General features: G+C 56.4%; 1 protein-coding gene across 1 annotated transcript; it reads left to right on the plus strand.

Moving 5' to 3' along the window:
* The first annotated feature begins 2,928 nt into the window (after window positions 1-2,928).
* TYMP (thymidine phosphorylase) lies at window positions 2,929-17,163 on the plus strand. The gene is made up of 10 exons (XM_077807947.1): window positions 2,929-3,053; window positions 10,691-10,843; window positions 11,653-11,855; window positions 12,243-12,341; window positions 12,788-12,917; window positions 13,495-13,613; window positions 14,158-14,320; window positions 15,404-15,634; window positions 15,955-16,095; window positions 16,816-17,163. Exons 2-10 carry the CDS (start codon window positions 10,702-10,704, stop codon window positions 17,028-17,030), a joined length of 1,443 nt encoding a protein of 480 aa, XP_077664073.1. The 5' UTR covers window positions 2,929-3,053; window positions 10,691-10,701; the 3' UTR covers window positions 17,031-17,163.
* The last annotated feature ends 207 nt before the right edge of the window (window positions 17,164-17,370 follow it).

A 17,370-nucleotide genomic window follows, 5' to 3' on the forward strand; every position in this document is an offset into this window, starting at 1 on the left:
TACAGACCTGACATATGTGTGGGAGTATTATACATTGGTACGAAAGTTTCATTGATACAAGCTGGACAGGCAACATATTTTGGTTATTAAAGCTCCTTAGGATGACATGTATAAACAGTTCCCAAATGCTATGACTGTCACAGGTTACAAGGTTGGATTCTGACTGATGTGAAATTGAATCTCAGTCCCAAAAGTTACCTCTCGATTGCTGCTTTCGGTGAAAACTTCTTTTTCTACGTGTGGCACGTCGCATGTGAAATTTCGCCTGGCTGTAGGTGCAAAGCAAATGACTCAGCCAGGCCCTGGTTGGTGAGCGCACCATGGAGACTGCTGATGCAGGATGAGCAGCCCCACCAGGATTTGGGATTCATCTGTGGCCCTTCTCTGTGGGGACAGACCTTCCTCCTGGTACAGCTTTAATTAATTAGCAAGGCAAAACCTATTTACGTTTTGTTTGTTACCAGTGATTTGAATTTATTATACAACTAAACTAAGCTTGTTAATAATGTGATATGATTTTAAGCACGTGTGGCACCAGCCATGCTCTGACACATCATATGAGAAGGGCTACCAACCTCCAAGGTTTTTGTGTTTTATTTTCCTTTTTCTCTTTTTGACAGCAACATACCGTTGGTAGATGTTTGCCTGTGTGTGTGTGTGTGTTTTCTCTGGGTGCTGTCCCAGCTCTGCACAGAAGACAGCACAGCAGTCCTTGAGCGAACCGCCCAATGACCACAAGATCCGTTAAGGTGCGAAGGTGCCCAGCCAGGTTTATTGTCAACAAAGCACGGTAATTGCACCTGGAAGACTACGAGGATACTAAGACATGTATGCCTATGACAATGGACGCGGCTCAGTGAATGGCGGGACTTTCCATTCCCCACTCAGTTAGCCAAAGACATTCCCTCTGAGACTCCATTTTACACATCGATACAAACAAGTTATGTACTGCCCCTCTGACGTAGTTAGTTGACACCCTCTGATGTAGCCACTTATCACCCATCACCTTGTTCATCTCTATCCATTGCACTGTTATTCTGATCTTGTCTTTAGGATAAGTCAGCGTGTTCCTGTTCTCTTTAGGGAATGTTTTGGTCCCAAGGTGTTCTGGTACCACCCTTCTGGAATGTGTTTGTATGAGTACTCTGTGCCTAGCACCTCTTAGGATTGTGTGTTTCTGCAATACCAGCCCTGGTCTTGTCAGATTCTGTGAGCTTGCACGCAGGCAGAGCCTGATTTCTGCGCACTTTGCTTCTTTGCTTTATATCAGCAAAGCTTGACCACTCCTTTAGTTAAGGGCTTAGGCCTCACACCAGTCCTCTGATACAAGGCCTTATGTTTCAGGCTCTCTTTCTACTACACATACCAATGCACCAGCTTAACCATCTTTTAATTTCATAATTTGGTTGGTGCTTTGCATTGCCCCAAAACCTGGGGCTGATAAGGGAAAGGGACCCTCTGTTAGAATTATAATAATCATCAATAACCTTGGAATACTTGACCAGTAATGTGAGTCTCTTGCTCTGATTTTATTTTTTATTATATTGGTTTATCTTTTGTGTAGGAAGCAGTGATCCTACAAAATCAACTGGAGGGTTATTTGGTCCCTGACGTTTTTCAGAGGGAACCTCTGTAGTCTAAGGCCTTTTTGGATTGAGGAGCAGTAGTAGCAACTGTGACAAAGCTCTGTCCTTGCCTCCGTGGGTCCTGTGTTTCCTGGCAGATTTCACTAGCCTCAGAGGCTCACTATGACCCTGCACGTAACCCTTCTGTCTCTCAGTCTACTGTCTCTGTCTCACAGTCTACTGAGCCATTTTCATCATAAGCCAGAGGGGGAGGTGAGGAGAAGTTATCCTTCCTTGCACAGTCTCTGTTGTCTCCCAGCCTCAGTGATTAATCAGGGGGCAAAGGTGTGTGCGGGGGGAGCCCGGGCCCACCCTCTACTCCGGGCTCCAGCCCAGGGACCCTAATAGTATCAGTTGTGGTAGCTGACCTTTTAGAAACATGACACGTACAATTCCCTGGGCTACTTCCCCCACAGCAGCCCCCACTTCCTCAAGCTCCACTTCACCCTCACCTCAGAGCCTCCTTCCTTGTGCCTGACATGGTATGTACTACTCAGACTTTCCAACAGCACAGCTTCCTCCCACAGCTCCTGACATTCACACCCACCTGACTGACTGGGAGGCTTTTATCTCGTTTCAGCCAGCCCCTGATTGGCTTCAGGTGTCCCAATCAACCTAGCATTCTCCCTGCCTTCTGGAAAGTTCTTAATTGGCCCCAGGTGTCTTAATTGACCTGGAGCAGCTTCCATTTCACTTAACCTGGTACCAGGGATTTGTTTAGCCTGGAGCTAATATATCTATCTCCCACTACTTTTCTATAGCCATCTGGCCTTGCCCCGTCACACAACCATTAGCTAAAAGTGGAGAGTCACGTCCCATCTAAACTGTACAAAACAATAGAATATCTGGTTGTTAAGAAAGCATTCCAGCCGTAAGGAAGTATAGCGCCAACAGTGGCCAGATCAACAGACAGACATTAAGATGTTTAAAGGAAAACTTTGCAAGATAACACTCTCTCTGGCAGAAACACATATCAGCAGTTTCAAGCTGGGAAAGCTAAACTTCCCTTTTGTTGTACTTTGTCTGGTCTTAAATTGTTTCTGTCTGTTGCGTAACTGGCTTCACAATATTTGAATTTACTCTTGTACGTAGAGGGGTAATGTGCTAGGACTAGTTAAAGAATTGTTTCGCAGTGTGCTAGGATTGGTTAAAGAATTGTTTCGCAATGTGCTAGGATTGGTTAAAATATTGTATTATAATACTTTAGTAAAAATGATTGGTTAAGGTACAGATAAGCAGGACCTACGTTTAACTATATAAACTGAGGTCCAAAAGGAAGTTCTTTGGAACCTTACTACTGGACACAGCCCAAGATCAAACCTTCCAGAACTCAATACTCTGCACCATCATTCCGTGCAGAAGCCAGAACCCCAGACAATCCTATCCTGACTGGCCATCAGGAGAAGTTAGTCTGCTGTATCGGGAGTGGTAAGCATTGTGTGCTTAGTGAACTTTGTTGATTAATTGTTAATAAATACAAGTTAAGGATATTATTGGGTAAAGGGTCTTTCACTGGGAAAAGGTCACACCAGCCCAGGGCTTGTCAGACTTTTGTACTTGTGACCCCTTTCACATAACAAGCCTCTGAGTGCGACCCCCCTTATACATTAAAATCACTTTTTTATATATTTAACACCATTATAAATGCTGGAGGCAAAGTGGGGTTTGGGGTGGAGGCTGACAGCTCACGACCCCCCGTGTAATAATCTTGTGACCCCCCTGAGGGGTCCCGACCCCCAGTTTGAGAATCCCTGCACCAAGCCATAGAGAGACATTGAACCGTAGGCCCAGGGAGGGTAGCGATTGGGAGCCCTAAATTGTGAAGGTAACGCCAACATTCAGAGTTTTAACTGCTAAATTGTTTTTTCCAATATTTTTATTTTCCTTTTGTGATGCTGGCAGGCCAAGGGCCAGTGCATGCTAAGATCCCCATGTCTCACCTGGATACTAGCAGATACATAGCTGGAGTCAATCTGACTCACCTGTGGATTAATATTAATAAAATAGGTATTACAATTATAAGAAAATGTTTAGCAGTTAGACTCTATTGAATGCTTGTGAGCCGCTGCCTGCATTAATCTAACTTGTAATAACTCGTATATCTGGACGTGACATATCTTGACTTTAGCAAAGCTTTTAACATGGTCTCCCACGGTATTCTTGCCAGCAAGTTTAAAAAGTATGGATTGGATTAATGGACTATAAGGTGGATAGAAAGCTGGCTAGATTGCCGGGCCGTAATGATCAACGGCTCAATGTCTAGTTGGCAGCCGGTATCAAGTGGAGTGCCCCAGGGGTTGGTCTTGGGGCCGGTTTTGTTCAACATCTTTATTAATTATCTGGATGATGGGATGGGTTGCACCCTCAGCAAGTTTGCAGATGACACTAAGCTGCGGGGAGAGGTAGATACACTGGAAGGTAGGGATAGGGTCCAGAGTGACCTAGACAAATTGGAAGATTGGGCCAAGAGAAATCTGATGAGGGTCAATAAGGACAAGTGCAGAGACCTGCACTTAGGACAGAAGAATCCCATGCACCGCTACAGGCTGGGGACCGACTAGCTAAGCAGCAGTTCTGCAGAAAAGGACCTGGGGATTACAGTGGACGAGAAACTGGATATGAGTCAGCAGTGTGCCCTTGTTGCCAAGAAGGCTAATGGCATATTGGACTGCATTAGTAGGAGCATTGCCAGCAGATCAAGGGAACTGATTATTCCACTCTATTCGGCATTGGTGAGGCCACATCTGGAGTATTGCATCCAGTTTTGCCCCCTCTCCCCCCCACTACAGAAATGATGTGGACAAACAGGAGACAATCCAGTGGAAGACAACAAAAATGATCAGGGGGCTGGGGCACATGACTTACGAGGAGAGGCCGAGGGAACTAGGCTTGTTTAGTCCGCAGAAGAGAAGAGTGAGGGGGGATTGACAGCAACCATCAACTACCTGAAGGGGGGGTTCCAAAGAGGATGGAGCTCAGCTGTTCTCAGTTGTGGCAGATGACAGAACAAGGAGTAATGGTCTCAAGTTGCAGTGGGGAAGGTCTAGGTTGGATATTAGGAAACACTATTTCACTAGGAGGGTGGTGAAGCACTGGAATGCTTTACCTAGGGAGGTGGTGGAATCTCCATCCTTAAAGGTTTTTAAGGTCCAGCTTGACAAAGCCCTGGCTGGGATGATTTAGTTGGGGATTGGGTCCTGCTTTGAGCAGGGGTTGGACTAGATGACCTCCTGAGGTCTCTTCCAAACCTGATACTCTATGATTCTATGATTCTATAATCTGTGTTCCGTATTCGACTGTAATATCTGAGCGGGTGGAGGGTGAACCTCTGTGACTGTATGAATCACCATTCAGGAAAGGGAACTGTGAAGAGCTACAGAAATTGTTACGCCCCTCCTGAAGGAGGAGACCCATCGATACAAGACCGGCTCAGTTTGGATTTTACAACTGGAAACTCCCCTGGATTGAGAAACCATCTGCATCAAACAGGACTAAAGACTCTTATTGTTCTGCTCTCCTCCCACTGAAGATAAATCAGGCAAGGGGACTTCTCCCAGCAGCTGAGTTTGCAGCTCAGAGCACAGGGAAGGAGGGAGATAAAAACCTCAAGCCAAAGGAACTAGGTATCTCTATGCTGCTTGGATTCGGGGGCTGAGGGGGGAGGTGTTTCTAGGCATAAGCAAGAGGTCCCCAGCTACTTAGCCTGGGTTAGCCCTAAAGGACAAATAGAGCTTGCTGATTATTGAAGCCTATATTACCTTTGGAAGCCTATGGGTGTAACTCACTGATGTGTCTATGGGCTTCTCTTCATGTATAGACCTGCAGCTTTAGTAAAGATGCTATAGTACTACACTTCTCCCATCAGCGTAGTTAAATCACCTCCCTGAGAGGCGGTAGCTATGCCAACAGGAGAAGCTCTCCCATCGCCTAGTGCTGTCTACAGTGTGGGTTAGGTCGGTGTAACTGCATCACTCAGGGGTCTGGATATTTCACTCCCCTGAGCGATGTAGTTAGACCCATATACGTTTATAATGTAGACCTGGCCTATGCTTGCTTGCTTTAACCTTGTAGATAACTCTCTGGTTATTTTGCCTGGTCCTTTGGGATTAGGAATAACAGGAATATTGCTGCGGTTCTTGATGTAAGGGGTGATCACAGAGATTCACTCACCTGGGTGACAAGACAGACAAGTGTGTCCAAGAGGTCGGTCTGTGATTTTGTGTTAAAGCTGATAAAGTGCCTGCAAGGTTGGCACTTGGAGCAGTTGGTTGGTGAAAATCTCAGGGCTTGGCTACACTTGCAAGTTAGAGCACATTAAAGCAGCTCCAGGCACCCTAACTCACTACCCGTTCACACTGGCAAGGCACTTAGAGCACCGGGACTCTGCTGCTAGAGCGCTCCTGGTAATCCACCTCCACAAGAAACATAACACTGGGTGTGCCTCAGCTGAAATGACCTGGCGTCAGTGTGAACAAGGTGCTGCATTACTGCACTGTGATTGGCCTCCAGAAACGTCCCCTAATCCCCTGAAGTCAAGTGGCCACCCTTGTCATTGTTTTGAACTCAGCTGTAGGAATGGGGATATGCCCTTTCAAAGCTCCGTTTCGGACAGCCGGCTGCTTATCTGCTCCGGGACAAAGCAACCATTAGTGTGATATGTTGCTGCTGTGAACGTGTGAGAGAAAGTCGGGCGGGAGGGGGGTCTGCTGCTGTTTGAACTTACAAGACAGCATGCTGACATGCTCTCAGCCCCCCAAAAACCCATTCTCTCTCCCCCCACATACACACAACACACTCCCTGTCACATTCCACCCCCCCCACCTCCATTTGAAAAGCACGTTGCAGCCACTTGCATGCTGGGATAGCTACCACAATGCACTGCTCTCTGTGGCATTGCAAGAGCTGCTCATGTGGCCACACCAGTGCACTTGAATCTGACAGTGTGGACACACTGCAGCGCTTTCCCTACTGCGCTCTCCAAGGGCTGGTTTAACTCAAAGCGCTCTGTAGCCATGCCCTCAGTTTCAAATTAACAACCAACTTAGGGTCTGTGCCCTGGTTTTTAACAATCTGCCCTGAGGTTAGTACTCACACTCTTGCATCACCGTGGGGAGTGCCACAACTTTTATAGGCCTTTTTATCAGGGACTAAATCCTTTGACTTCCCTGAACTGAAGAAAGTGCATGGGAGTCACAGGCTGGCTCACAAACACGTGACAGCCTGTTTGCATTCCCACTCCCTTTCTGGTTACTAAATTAGCTCTGTTGTTTTGGAGATACAAAGCATTCATTCACAATGACCTTTTACCTTGTGTACATAAAGGAGTTCACTACAGCAAAAGGCTAAAATGCCCACATAAAATAACAGAGTAGCATACTTGAGGGCGAACCATTTAAATAGGTGAAATCTCAAAAATACCAGAATGAAAAATACGTCAGGGCATTGCAGAGCCAAGCAGAATCAAAAAAGAATATGATTCAAATATTAACTCAGGGTGCACTTCAAAATTTCAGTGCACAAGCTGCTCCGATCACTTCAGAATACGTGGTGCAGAATGTGGGTTTTTTGCCACAGCTTTAATTACCATGAGCTGAATCTACCTCTAATCAACAAGCCTGGGCACATTAGCTTATCCAACATGGGTTGACCCAAGGCAGCTCTCTCAAGATCAGTCCAGAGTCAACACTCGCCTCCTGTCGGGGTGATCAATTTAATATTTATCCCAACACCATGTTACTTAGCTGAGATTAGATTTGACATTTAGAACACAGATACCCAAACAATATATACTGTTATATTTTACAACATTTTAGCCATAGCATGCTTGCAGCTAACAATGCTGCATTTATGGTAACTTACCCCAACACCTTAACAATTCCTATACGTTATTGCAGTCTTACTGGTTAGTTACCAACTTCCAAAAAAAAACCAAAACTCCCTCTAACTTGTGCAACTTGCAGTGTACCTGCCCTTTCGTGGTTACTATAGCAAAGCTAACAACCCAATTATTTCTATTCTCCTACTTCCTGTTATTATTTCTATAAGCACGCTTGGCAGATGAATTATATTTTACGAAAACTACAGATCCTCCCTGATCACTTCAGGGGTCAGTGTGATGGGGCGTCCATACCACACAGGACTGGAAATTTGTAAGGTGGCCAGATAGGCCTATTAACCCCACTGGCTGCACCTGGAGCAAGAGCCAGGGAGTGGGAATGGATTGCAAGCAGGTTCAGCTGGGCAGGACTAGGCAGGGCCTATAAATCCAGGAAGTTGGCAACAGACAGGGGTAGCTGCTAGGAAAGGTCAGCCACTCCCTGTGAAGAGGGAGAAGGGTTGGGAGTGGTTCACCCAGAGTAAGGAGGGAAACCAGAAGTTGTAGGAAGCAGGCCAGGAAAGGTGCAGTGAGGGCTGGGAGAATGAAGCCCAGAACTGCTGGCCTGAGAGTCCCTGGACTGGAACCGGGAGAGAGGGCAAGCCCGGGTTCCCCTGCCAGCTGCTGAGGGAGTGGCACCTGAGGAGTGAATGGGAAGACTACCTAGGACTGCTGAAGGAAAGACTTTGATACACCCCAGAAAGGGGGACTGGCGAATGACCAGGCTGGAGGGCGGAGTCACAAAGAGGACGCTGCAGGTCCTGAGATGAGAGAATTGCTGCAGACCTGGGAGAGAGACAGTGTGACGGCATGTGAGCACGGGAAGGGGCGTCGACCTTGAGAGCTAATCCCCAGAGTGACCAGGAGGGGGCGCCAGACAAGCGGCAAGGGGAGCACCCCTTGACAATCAACACCAGCAACGACAGCTGCCAATCAGAACTGGGCCGAGTCCCGCTGCCCAGCAACGCACAGACCAGCCCTTCCAGGCCCTGGAGCTCCCTCCCACCGAGCAGCAAACGCTTTGTTCTCCAGGAGCCGTAATGAGCTCCAGGTGGCAAACTGAGATGACGACCGGGTGGAACATCCCTGACTGGCAGCTGCACAGCACAGAAATCGAACGGGCTGACTCCATGGGCGCCGAACAGACAACCCACCCAAGCCCACAGGAAGCCCATGACATTTGGCCAACCTCTAAGGCTTTGCCTAGACAGAGGATTTGCTTCAGTTGCTGCCATGGAGACAGCTCCACCCTCTCACCCAGGCAGAGCTCACTCCTGCTTGACACCGAGGTCAACTGCAGGTTGCTGCGGAGCAGCTGCACGGATGGCAGGCCCTGAGCATGTGCAATGTGACTGAAGGAAACGCAAAGCGAAGCCAACGCCAGCCCAGCCCAGCCCAAAAGCCACCATGCAGACGCTGCCCCTGGTGGCTGGGTACAATAAACCCACATGCACACGTCTAATAACCACACTCGCAGTAAGTTACGGCATCCGCCACTCTCAACAGGAGCCCGGCTCAGCTGGACGTCATAAAATCATAGAGTATCCGGGTTGGAAGGGACCTCAGGAGGTCATCTAGTCCAACCCCCTGCTCAAAGCAGGACCAATCCCCAACTAAATCATCCCAGCCAGGGCTTGGTCAAGCCTGACCTTAAACACCTGTAAGGATGGAGATTCCACCACCTGTCCCCACCTCCCTAAAAGCATTCCAGTGCTTCACCACCCTCCTAGTGAAATCGTGTTTCCTGATATCCAACCTATACCTCCCCCACTGCAACTTGAGACTGTTACTTTCCTCCCCACATCACCTCCCCACAGCCGAGCCAGTACGAGCCACGCTGAGCTGGGCTTGGATTTAATCTTGGCCGACTCTGTGCAACCCCAGCCCGCAATTTGTGTCTTCCCTGAGTCCTCCCTCTGGTCCCGTCCCCATGCGACGGGCCCCTGTGTCTAGAGCTCAGGAAGGGTGGTCTCCTTGTGCAGGCACTGAACAGGGACTCTGAAGATCTTAGCTGAGTCCCCGCAGACTCCTTGTGTGACCCTGGCCACGTTCTTGTGTCTCCCGGTGCCTCAGTTCCCCTCTGTAACATGGGGACCACAGCACTGCCCTCCCTCACTGGAGAGTTGGGGCCATAAATCCAGTAACAAGCGTGAGGAGCTCAGAACTATGACTGGGTCATATAAGTACCTGGAGAGAGATGGAAGTTCCTCAGCTGATTACAGAGAGCCTAGGCAGGTGGATTTCTGGCCCAGTCCGCACTGTCTGATGGCATTAAGCTATTACTGTCCTTGCATACCCTCAATAGAGCCGTGACCTCAGCTCCATTGAGGGCAGGAGCTGCCCAAATGGGCCTCACAAGGCCAATTTAGGTCACCTGACCAGCCTGGAGCCCAGAGAGAGAGAAAAAAATTACTTCTAACATACCCTTGGACTTTAGACACTGGGCAGACCACCTGTCCCCATGCCCCGCAAACAAGGACAGCTCCCTGGCTTGCCAGCATCCTCTGGGAAGAGAGCCAGGAAACTGGATTTAATGAATGGGGATTTCACAGGCACCTGTCCCCCTGAACAGTACCCACACCCCAGCTGAGAGGGGAGAGGGCCCAGTGCCTGGTGCTGCCGGGGAACTCTGGCCCAGGGCATCAGGGCAAACCGCACCTCTGAGGGAGAGAGGCCTGGGTCTTCTGTGTGCCCTGAGATTTGAACCATGGTTGCAGGGGGCCCTGGGGGTTCACCCCAGGGAGGGTTCACCGGGCTAGGGTCACCTTAAACCCGCCCAGACGGCTGATCTCGGGGCTGGAGCAGCAGGTCCAACTCCCCCCGGCCGGGTGTCCCCAGGATGACTCTAACTAAGCCCCGATTGGCTGAGCCACATGGGAGTTTCCCAACACACCTCTCCCGGCCCGGGACGGCCCGGGGCAGCGGGGCCCTTCAGCCAGGACTGGTCCCGGGAGAGGGGCGCGGTCGGGGCAGAGCCAGCTGCTTCCCCGGGGGCTGGGCCAGGAGCTGCCCGGGGCAGGGACGCCTGGAGACCGGCCCCGGGCCAGTGTTCGCCCCATGTCCCAGCGAGGGGGCTCCCGGCCGGGACCCGAGTCCCCGCCTGGGGTCTCTCCGCTGAGCGCCCCGCGGGACCGGGCAGCGCCCTCCGCAGCCCCCGCCTGCCGCCCATGCCCCGGCCCTGTCCCCGCAGCGCCCGGCCCCATGGACCGGCCCGGCCCGGGCTCGGGCAGCAGCTTCCCGGCGCTGATCCGCAAGAAGCGGGACGGGGAGACGCTGCGGGATGAGGAGATTCGCCACTTCGTCCGGGCCGTGACCCGCGGGGGGCTCCAAGAGGGGCAGATGGGTGAGATGGGCCGGGCACCCCCAGAGCCGACCCGGGGACCTCGGCGGGGGCTGGCGCGAGGGTCCCGGGGGGTGGTCCCAGGGGGGTACTTCCTGGGGAGATGGGGAGCCCAGGGGGCAGGGGGGTCCGGGGGCGATGGGGAACAGGGGTTAGGTCCTGGGGGGATGGAGGACCCAGGGGGAAGGGAGGTCCTGGGGGTGGGGGATGCAGGGGGCAGGTGGATTCTGGAGAGATGGGGATTAGGTCCTGGGGGGATGAGGAACAGAGCAATCAGGCAAGTCCAGAGGAGAGGGAGACAGGGGTTAGGTCTTGAGGGTATGGGGGACCCAGGGGGCACGCGGGTCCTTGGAGGGATGGGGAACAGGAGTTAGGTCCTGGGGGTGGGGGATGCAGGGAGCAGGTGGGTCCTGGAGAGATGGGGATTAGGTCTTGGGGGGACAGGGGACACAGGGGGCAGGCAGGTCCCTGGCAGGATGGGGACCAGGGGTCTCTGCTCTGAGCTGAGAAATGGGCTCCCAGACTGAGTTGGACGTGGATACTAGGGGAGCCCCGTCTGCTTTGGCCCCGATGCAGCAATGGACTGGTTCTGCCCAGGACGGAGGCCCTAAAGTGCCTGGAGTTAATTGCTCCCCTGGGTGGACTCCCGCCCATCCCCTCCTCTCCCCACAATACACCCCAGCCTGCCCATTCCCAGACCTGTGCGACCCTGGACCATCACACCCTGCCCAGTTCCCATCAGTGCAGGTACTGCGTATCCCCCCGAGCTCTGCCTCCAACCCCTGGTACTCAGCCCTGGCTCTGTCCCCCAGGGGCCATGCTGATGGCCATCCGGCTGCGGGGCATGGATCCGGACGAGACGCTGACTCTGACCCGGGAGATGGTGGTGTCGGGAAGGGTCCTGGAGTGGCCTGACAGCTGGCAGAGGCTCCTGGTTGACAAACACTCCACAGGGGGCGTGGGAGACAAGGTCAGCCTGCCCCTGGCCCCGGCCCTGGCTGCCTGCGGCTGCAAGGTGAGTGCCAGGGCCCGGCAGCCTCTGCTCCCTGCGCAGAGGCCCGAGTGGGGCCCAGGGGTTCATGGCAACCCCACACGCCTGCCCGGGTCCCCATAGCCCATAGCCATGCCTAGAAGGGTGGAGATGAAGGTGGGTGTGCTGGGAACCCGGAGAGGCCTGTGATTCCCAGCAGGTGGGGCTGGCAGCGTGATACTGGGTACACCCAGGTGCCCTGCTGCTGGCCTGGGTGTGCCATTGTACAACTGCCAGCAGAGATGGGTGCCCTGGCAGAGCCTCTGCCCGGTGTGCATTCCCTTTGGCACCAAGGAAAGGGGCTCATCCCTCCCCATCTCTCCTGCCCAGCTGCCTCTCACCAGGGCCTGTGGCTTTTTCCTCCCCTGCCAGGTGCCCATGATCAGTGGCCGGGGTCTGGGCCATACCGGGGGCACGCTGGACAAGCTGGAGTCCGTGCCAGGGTTCAACATCTCTCAGAGCTCCGAGCAGGTGAGGGGGCCGCAGCAGGGGCTGAGTCCGTGCCAGGGGAGGGAGACCCGAGGGCCTGCCTGGTATTGTGCTGCCCCCAATCCGGTGCCCCGTGCCTCTGGGACAATGGGAGGGGGCACAGAGCAAGCATCCATAGGGGCTCAGCCCATGAAAGGGGTGTCTGATGGAGGCAGTGGCAGACCTGAGCCGGGGGAGAGCCAGTCAGTGCCTTGGTGCTCCCCTCATCCAGGCTTCTCACTGAGCCCCTCAGACAGCTGGGCATCCTGCGCCCAGTGCCTCTGCCCATCACCAGGGGCGGGCATCCAGGCTCTGCCCACCTCCTGGCACAGGCCAGCTGCTTTGCACTTGGCTGTTGCCCAGAAAGGGCCCTGCTGGGGTAACTGGCCGCACCTGGCTTTGGGGGGTGCATGGGGTCACACACTGACAGCCCCTCCCCACTGCTGCAGATGAGGAGCATCCTGGAATGTGTGGGGTGCTGCATTGTGGGGCAAAGCGAGGATCTGGTCCCAGCAGACAAGGTGCTCTACGGCCTGCGGGACGTCACGGCCACCATCGACAGCCTGCCCCTCATCACAGGTACCACAGCAACTGCCCCCACCCTGACGCCTGGCTGCCTCCCCCGGGGCCTTTGCAGGGGGCAGAGGAAAGTGGGGTGGCACCGATGGGGCAGGCGTCCCTGGAATCTACACTGTGGCTGCCCCCTTAGGGTGGCAGAGCCCGCAAGGCGCAGTGGGAGCCAGCGCTCTTCACCCAGTCAGCGATGTCTGAGATCCAGGGGGAACTGGGAATGGTGAGGACCGTGGGGGGCCCAGGAGGCTGCCCGTTGGGCTGGGAGACCCACGTTCAGAGAGAAGAGAGCTGACCTCTCACCCCAAAGTCCAGCCCCCACCAGCCCTGGTGTGAACTCCTTCCCCTTGGGCTGGCTCAGAGCAAAGAGCTCACCCCTTGTGCCATGCATGGCGTCACTGCCCAGCAGCGGGTCGGCCAGCGGAGGGTGCCAGGGGACTCGCAGGAGGGGAGACGGTCGGTGGGAGCCAGAGAGCAGAAATCAAGGCAGGGCGTGGCAGCAGTCCCCGGGGCAGCAGCGCCCTGCCCCAGCAATGGAGGTGCCCAGGCCTCCCCATCTCTGAGCCGGCTCCCCCTGACTCTGCAGCTTCCATTCTGAGCAAGAAGGCAGCAGAGAAGGTCTCGGCCCTGGTGCTGGACGTGAAGTTTGGCAGCGCTGCCCTCTACACCAGCCTGGAGAGCGCCCGGACCCTGGCCCAGAGCCTGGTGAACACCCAGACCCACCAACCCTGGGACGGGGGCACAGCCATCCCCACCCACCCCAGGAGCCCCGAGTGTCCTGACCTCCTCCCTACTCTGCTTGCAGGCGCCTCCTGTCCGCCCACAATCCCTGTGCTGACTGGCCTCCCCAGCCCTCTCCCTATGGGGCTAGAGGCCTCCTGCAGGTCCCTGACACCAGGAGCCATGCCCCGTTCCCATGCCTGTGCCACAGGGGCGGGCGACCTGTGCTCTGGCACAAAGGGAGCTGGGACGTGTCCGTCACTCCAAGACAACCCCCAGAGAAAGGTCTGTTCTTCCCGGGGAGCCGAGTCTGCCATGTGCAGCAGGACGGCAGGGTGAGGCCAGGCCAGGCCAGGCAGGGCAGGAAGGGAGGGGTGCTGGGACCATCAGCCAGCCACACGGTCTGCAGCCCCTGTGAGATGGTGATGCAGGGTGAGAGCTGCCCCCCGTCCCCTGGGGAGACGCCAGGCTCCTGTCCCCAGGCCCAGCTGTCCCAAACACTCTCGGCCCCTCCCTCCCATCCCTGCAGGTGTCGGTGGGCAGCCAGCTGGGGATCTGCACGGTGGCCATGCTCAGCAAGATGGATGGGCCTCTTGGGCAGCGCGTGGGCCACTCCCTGGAGGTGCTGGAGGCCCTGCAGTGCCTGGAGGGCCAGGGGCCGGCGGATCTGCACCAGCTGGTCACCACGCTAGGTGTGGGGAGCTCAGGAATTGCAGTTCTGGGGGAGACATCAGCTGCCCGAGGGTTAATGCCATGAACATGGGCGGCAGGTGACCCGGGGGCTTTGGGAGGCTACTTCTTAGCTGGACCGCCCCATCTGCCCAGGGGACCCATACCTCCCACCCTCCTTCCCCCACCGGAGCCCAGAGCCCCCCCACCAGCCCCGGGCCACCCGAGTACTCCCCACTCCCCTCAGCCCTGAATCCCCAGGCAGGTAAGCAGCTCAGCGTGGCCCCCAGCACGGCAGGCAGTGCAGCTCCAGCCCCCGAAGGCCAGGCGGGCGGGCAGCTCGAGCCCTGGCTCCAGCCACCCAGAATCCCTGGCTGCAGGCTGGCCCCCACTAACCCCAACCCCAGCCGGGGCAAGGACGCCGGAGCCCTCCCAAAAGGTGGGGGTGAAAGCAGCCCCCTACCTGCCCCCAGCTGCCTGCCCAGCTCTCCCCCAGCGCAGCTCTCCCCGACCCGGCTCCAGCTGGGGGGGCCCTTGGAGCCACAGCCCAGCCATGACAAGAGCCGGGCAGGCAGTTGTGGGGAGCCTTGGCAGACCCTGTACCTGCCCGCAGTGCGGGGGGCCCAAGCAGCCCCAGGCCCCTGCCCCCCCCATGCCCCACACCCAGGGCCGTGCGGCTCTTATCTGGGTCAGACTGCGGCTCCGAGGCCCCCCCACAGCCGGAGCCAGGTCAGTGAGACGCGCGGGCCGTGTGAGGAGGCGACGTGGAGGCGCTTGAGTGAACTTCCACACAAAGCGGCCACCTCCTAGCGCCAGCCCTTTGTCCCCTCCTGCCCCTGGCCAGGCTACAGTCATATCCCCCCGCACCCGTGAGGAGAAGTGGGGGGCGGAGGCCAGTAGCTGAGAGCGGCTATGGCCATTGGGCTCCCCGTCACAGCAAGGTGACTGGGTGGAACGGGGCCCGTGGGCAAGCCTGGGGGCAGGGCGTGTCGGGGACGACGGGACGAGGAGCAGCACCTTGGGGCAGAGGGGCGGGAGGGGGCTGCGGGAGGGAGGGGGGTCTCCGTGGGTAGGAGCGAGACCCCAGCCCCTCTCTCCCTGCGCAGGGGGCTGTCTGCTGTGGCAGTGCGGGGAGGCCGGCTCGGTGGGGCAGGGCGCTGCCCGCATTGCAGCCACGCTGGCGGATGGCTCGGCGCTGGGGAAGTTCCAGGCCATGCTGCAGGCCCAGGGGGTGGAGGCCGGCGTGGCCCGGGCCCTGTGCACAGGAACGGAGGAGCAGCGCTACCAGGTGCTCGGCCGGGCTCGGGCCCAGGAGGAGCTGCCCGCGGCCCAGGACGGTAAGCAGGGGCGGGCAACGAGGGTGGGGCAGCCCCAGCCTGCAGGGGGAGCTGCTCTCTGCCCCTCATCGCAATAGGAACCAAGGGAGCCGGTGCTGGGGAGAGGGGCCCAGGCTAGTGCCCCCTGCCCGGGCCCAGAGGGACACCCTTGGGCAAGAGGGGAGGGCAGGCCAGTGGGATAGGCAGCTTGTGCTGCCCCCCGCACCTCCATGTCCCCAGATTCCCGCCACCATCCCCACATCTGTGCTCCCTGTGACCCCGGCTCGCAGGCTGGTCTGGTGCCTCAGTAACTGCTGGCCCGTCTCCGCCCTTCTCCCCAGGCACAGTGCAGCGGGTCGAGGCCCTGCCCATCGCCCTGGTGCTGCATGAGCTGGGCGCCGGCCGCACCCAGAAGGGGCAGCCCATCAACCACCTTGTGGGGGCCGAGCTGCTGGTGACGGTGGGGCAGCGCGTGGCTAAAGGTAAGAGCCAAGCGCGCCCCGCCCAGGGCGCCAGCATGCAGGGCTCTCCAACCACCCCCTGCTCTGCGCTGCCTGCCCTGGGGTCGGCTGCTGGGGCCAGACAAGGGGGCAGAGTCCGGCCAGGACTTCTGTCTATCTTAGGGTTTTATTCCGCTGCCCATTCCCATGGTATCTGACCTGCTCTGGGGCACCCATCCCGAGCTGCGCCCAAGTGCCCTTTGCCTGGCAGTTATTCTGCAGCTGGCAATGCCAGTTCAGTAGTCCAGAGCCTGGGGGCTCACTTGGGTTCCCTTTGCCTGGGTGTAGGTGGCACTTCTGGACTGAGGGCCCCTGGGCTGGAGACTGGCTTGAGGAGGGGAGAGACACCTGGCTCTACCCCCTACCAAACTGCAAACGGGGTAACTGGCTGGGATTAGAGCAGGTGGAGGGAGTGGTAGGGACTCGTGAGGAGGGGTGCCCACTTGGAGAGCCCCAGCCCATGACTTCTGAGACCCCAAGAAGACCTGGGATGCACCTGCCTCCCCTCCCTTGGGTTAGGAACCAGTTGGTTCTACTTTGGGTCCTGTTTTGATCCCATCTCTGCCCAGGAAACGAGGCCCTTGCTGCCCATCCCAGTCCCGGCAGGTGCACCCCAAGAGCCCCGCTCCCTCCCAGTGCTGTCCTTCCCCACGCCCAGCAGGGGGTGACAAGTGTCTCAGCCCCTGCCCCCCATCTCTGTAGGTTCACCCTGGATCCGGATTCACTACGACACCCCGGAGCTCAGCAACGATCAGAGACAGACCCTGCAGGGGGCGCTGGTCCTGGCAGGCTCGGAGCCCTTCCTGCCCAGCTGCAAGGTCGCAGAGGTTGTCCTGCCACAGGGCAGCCGGACACTGGAGGAGCTGACAGAGGAGCAGGGCTTGGGGAGCAGCCAGGAACTGCTCTGCTCCGCCTGAAGGGAGGGATCCCCAGCCGCTGCCCCCATGGACCCTCTGACTCCTGGACAGTGCAACTCGCCACCACCCTTCAGCCCCACGGCCAGCCCCTGCCAGCATTAACGACTGGGCAATAAAGCGTCTTGCTCTGCTACCCCCTAGTGGCCATTTGTGGTAACAGCCTGTCCCTCCCCCTCTGCTGCACTGCAGCCAGATGGTTTGGGCTGGGCCGGACACTTGGCTCTAGGGGTGCTGCTGCCTAGAACGACCCAGCCCGCCCGTCCTGTCACTGGCACCCTCGGGTGTCTGCCTTGCCACCCCGATTCAGGCAGGCCGCTCACGTCAGGCTGCCGCAAGCTGC

Source organism: Eretmochelys imbricata, chromosome 1, assembly GCF_965152235.1.
Source record: "Eretmochelys imbricata isolate rEreImb1 chromosome 1, rEreImb1.hap1, whole genome shotgun sequence".
Lineage (NCBI taxonomy): Eukaryota > Metazoa > Chordata > Testudines > Cheloniidae > Eretmochelys > Eretmochelys imbricata.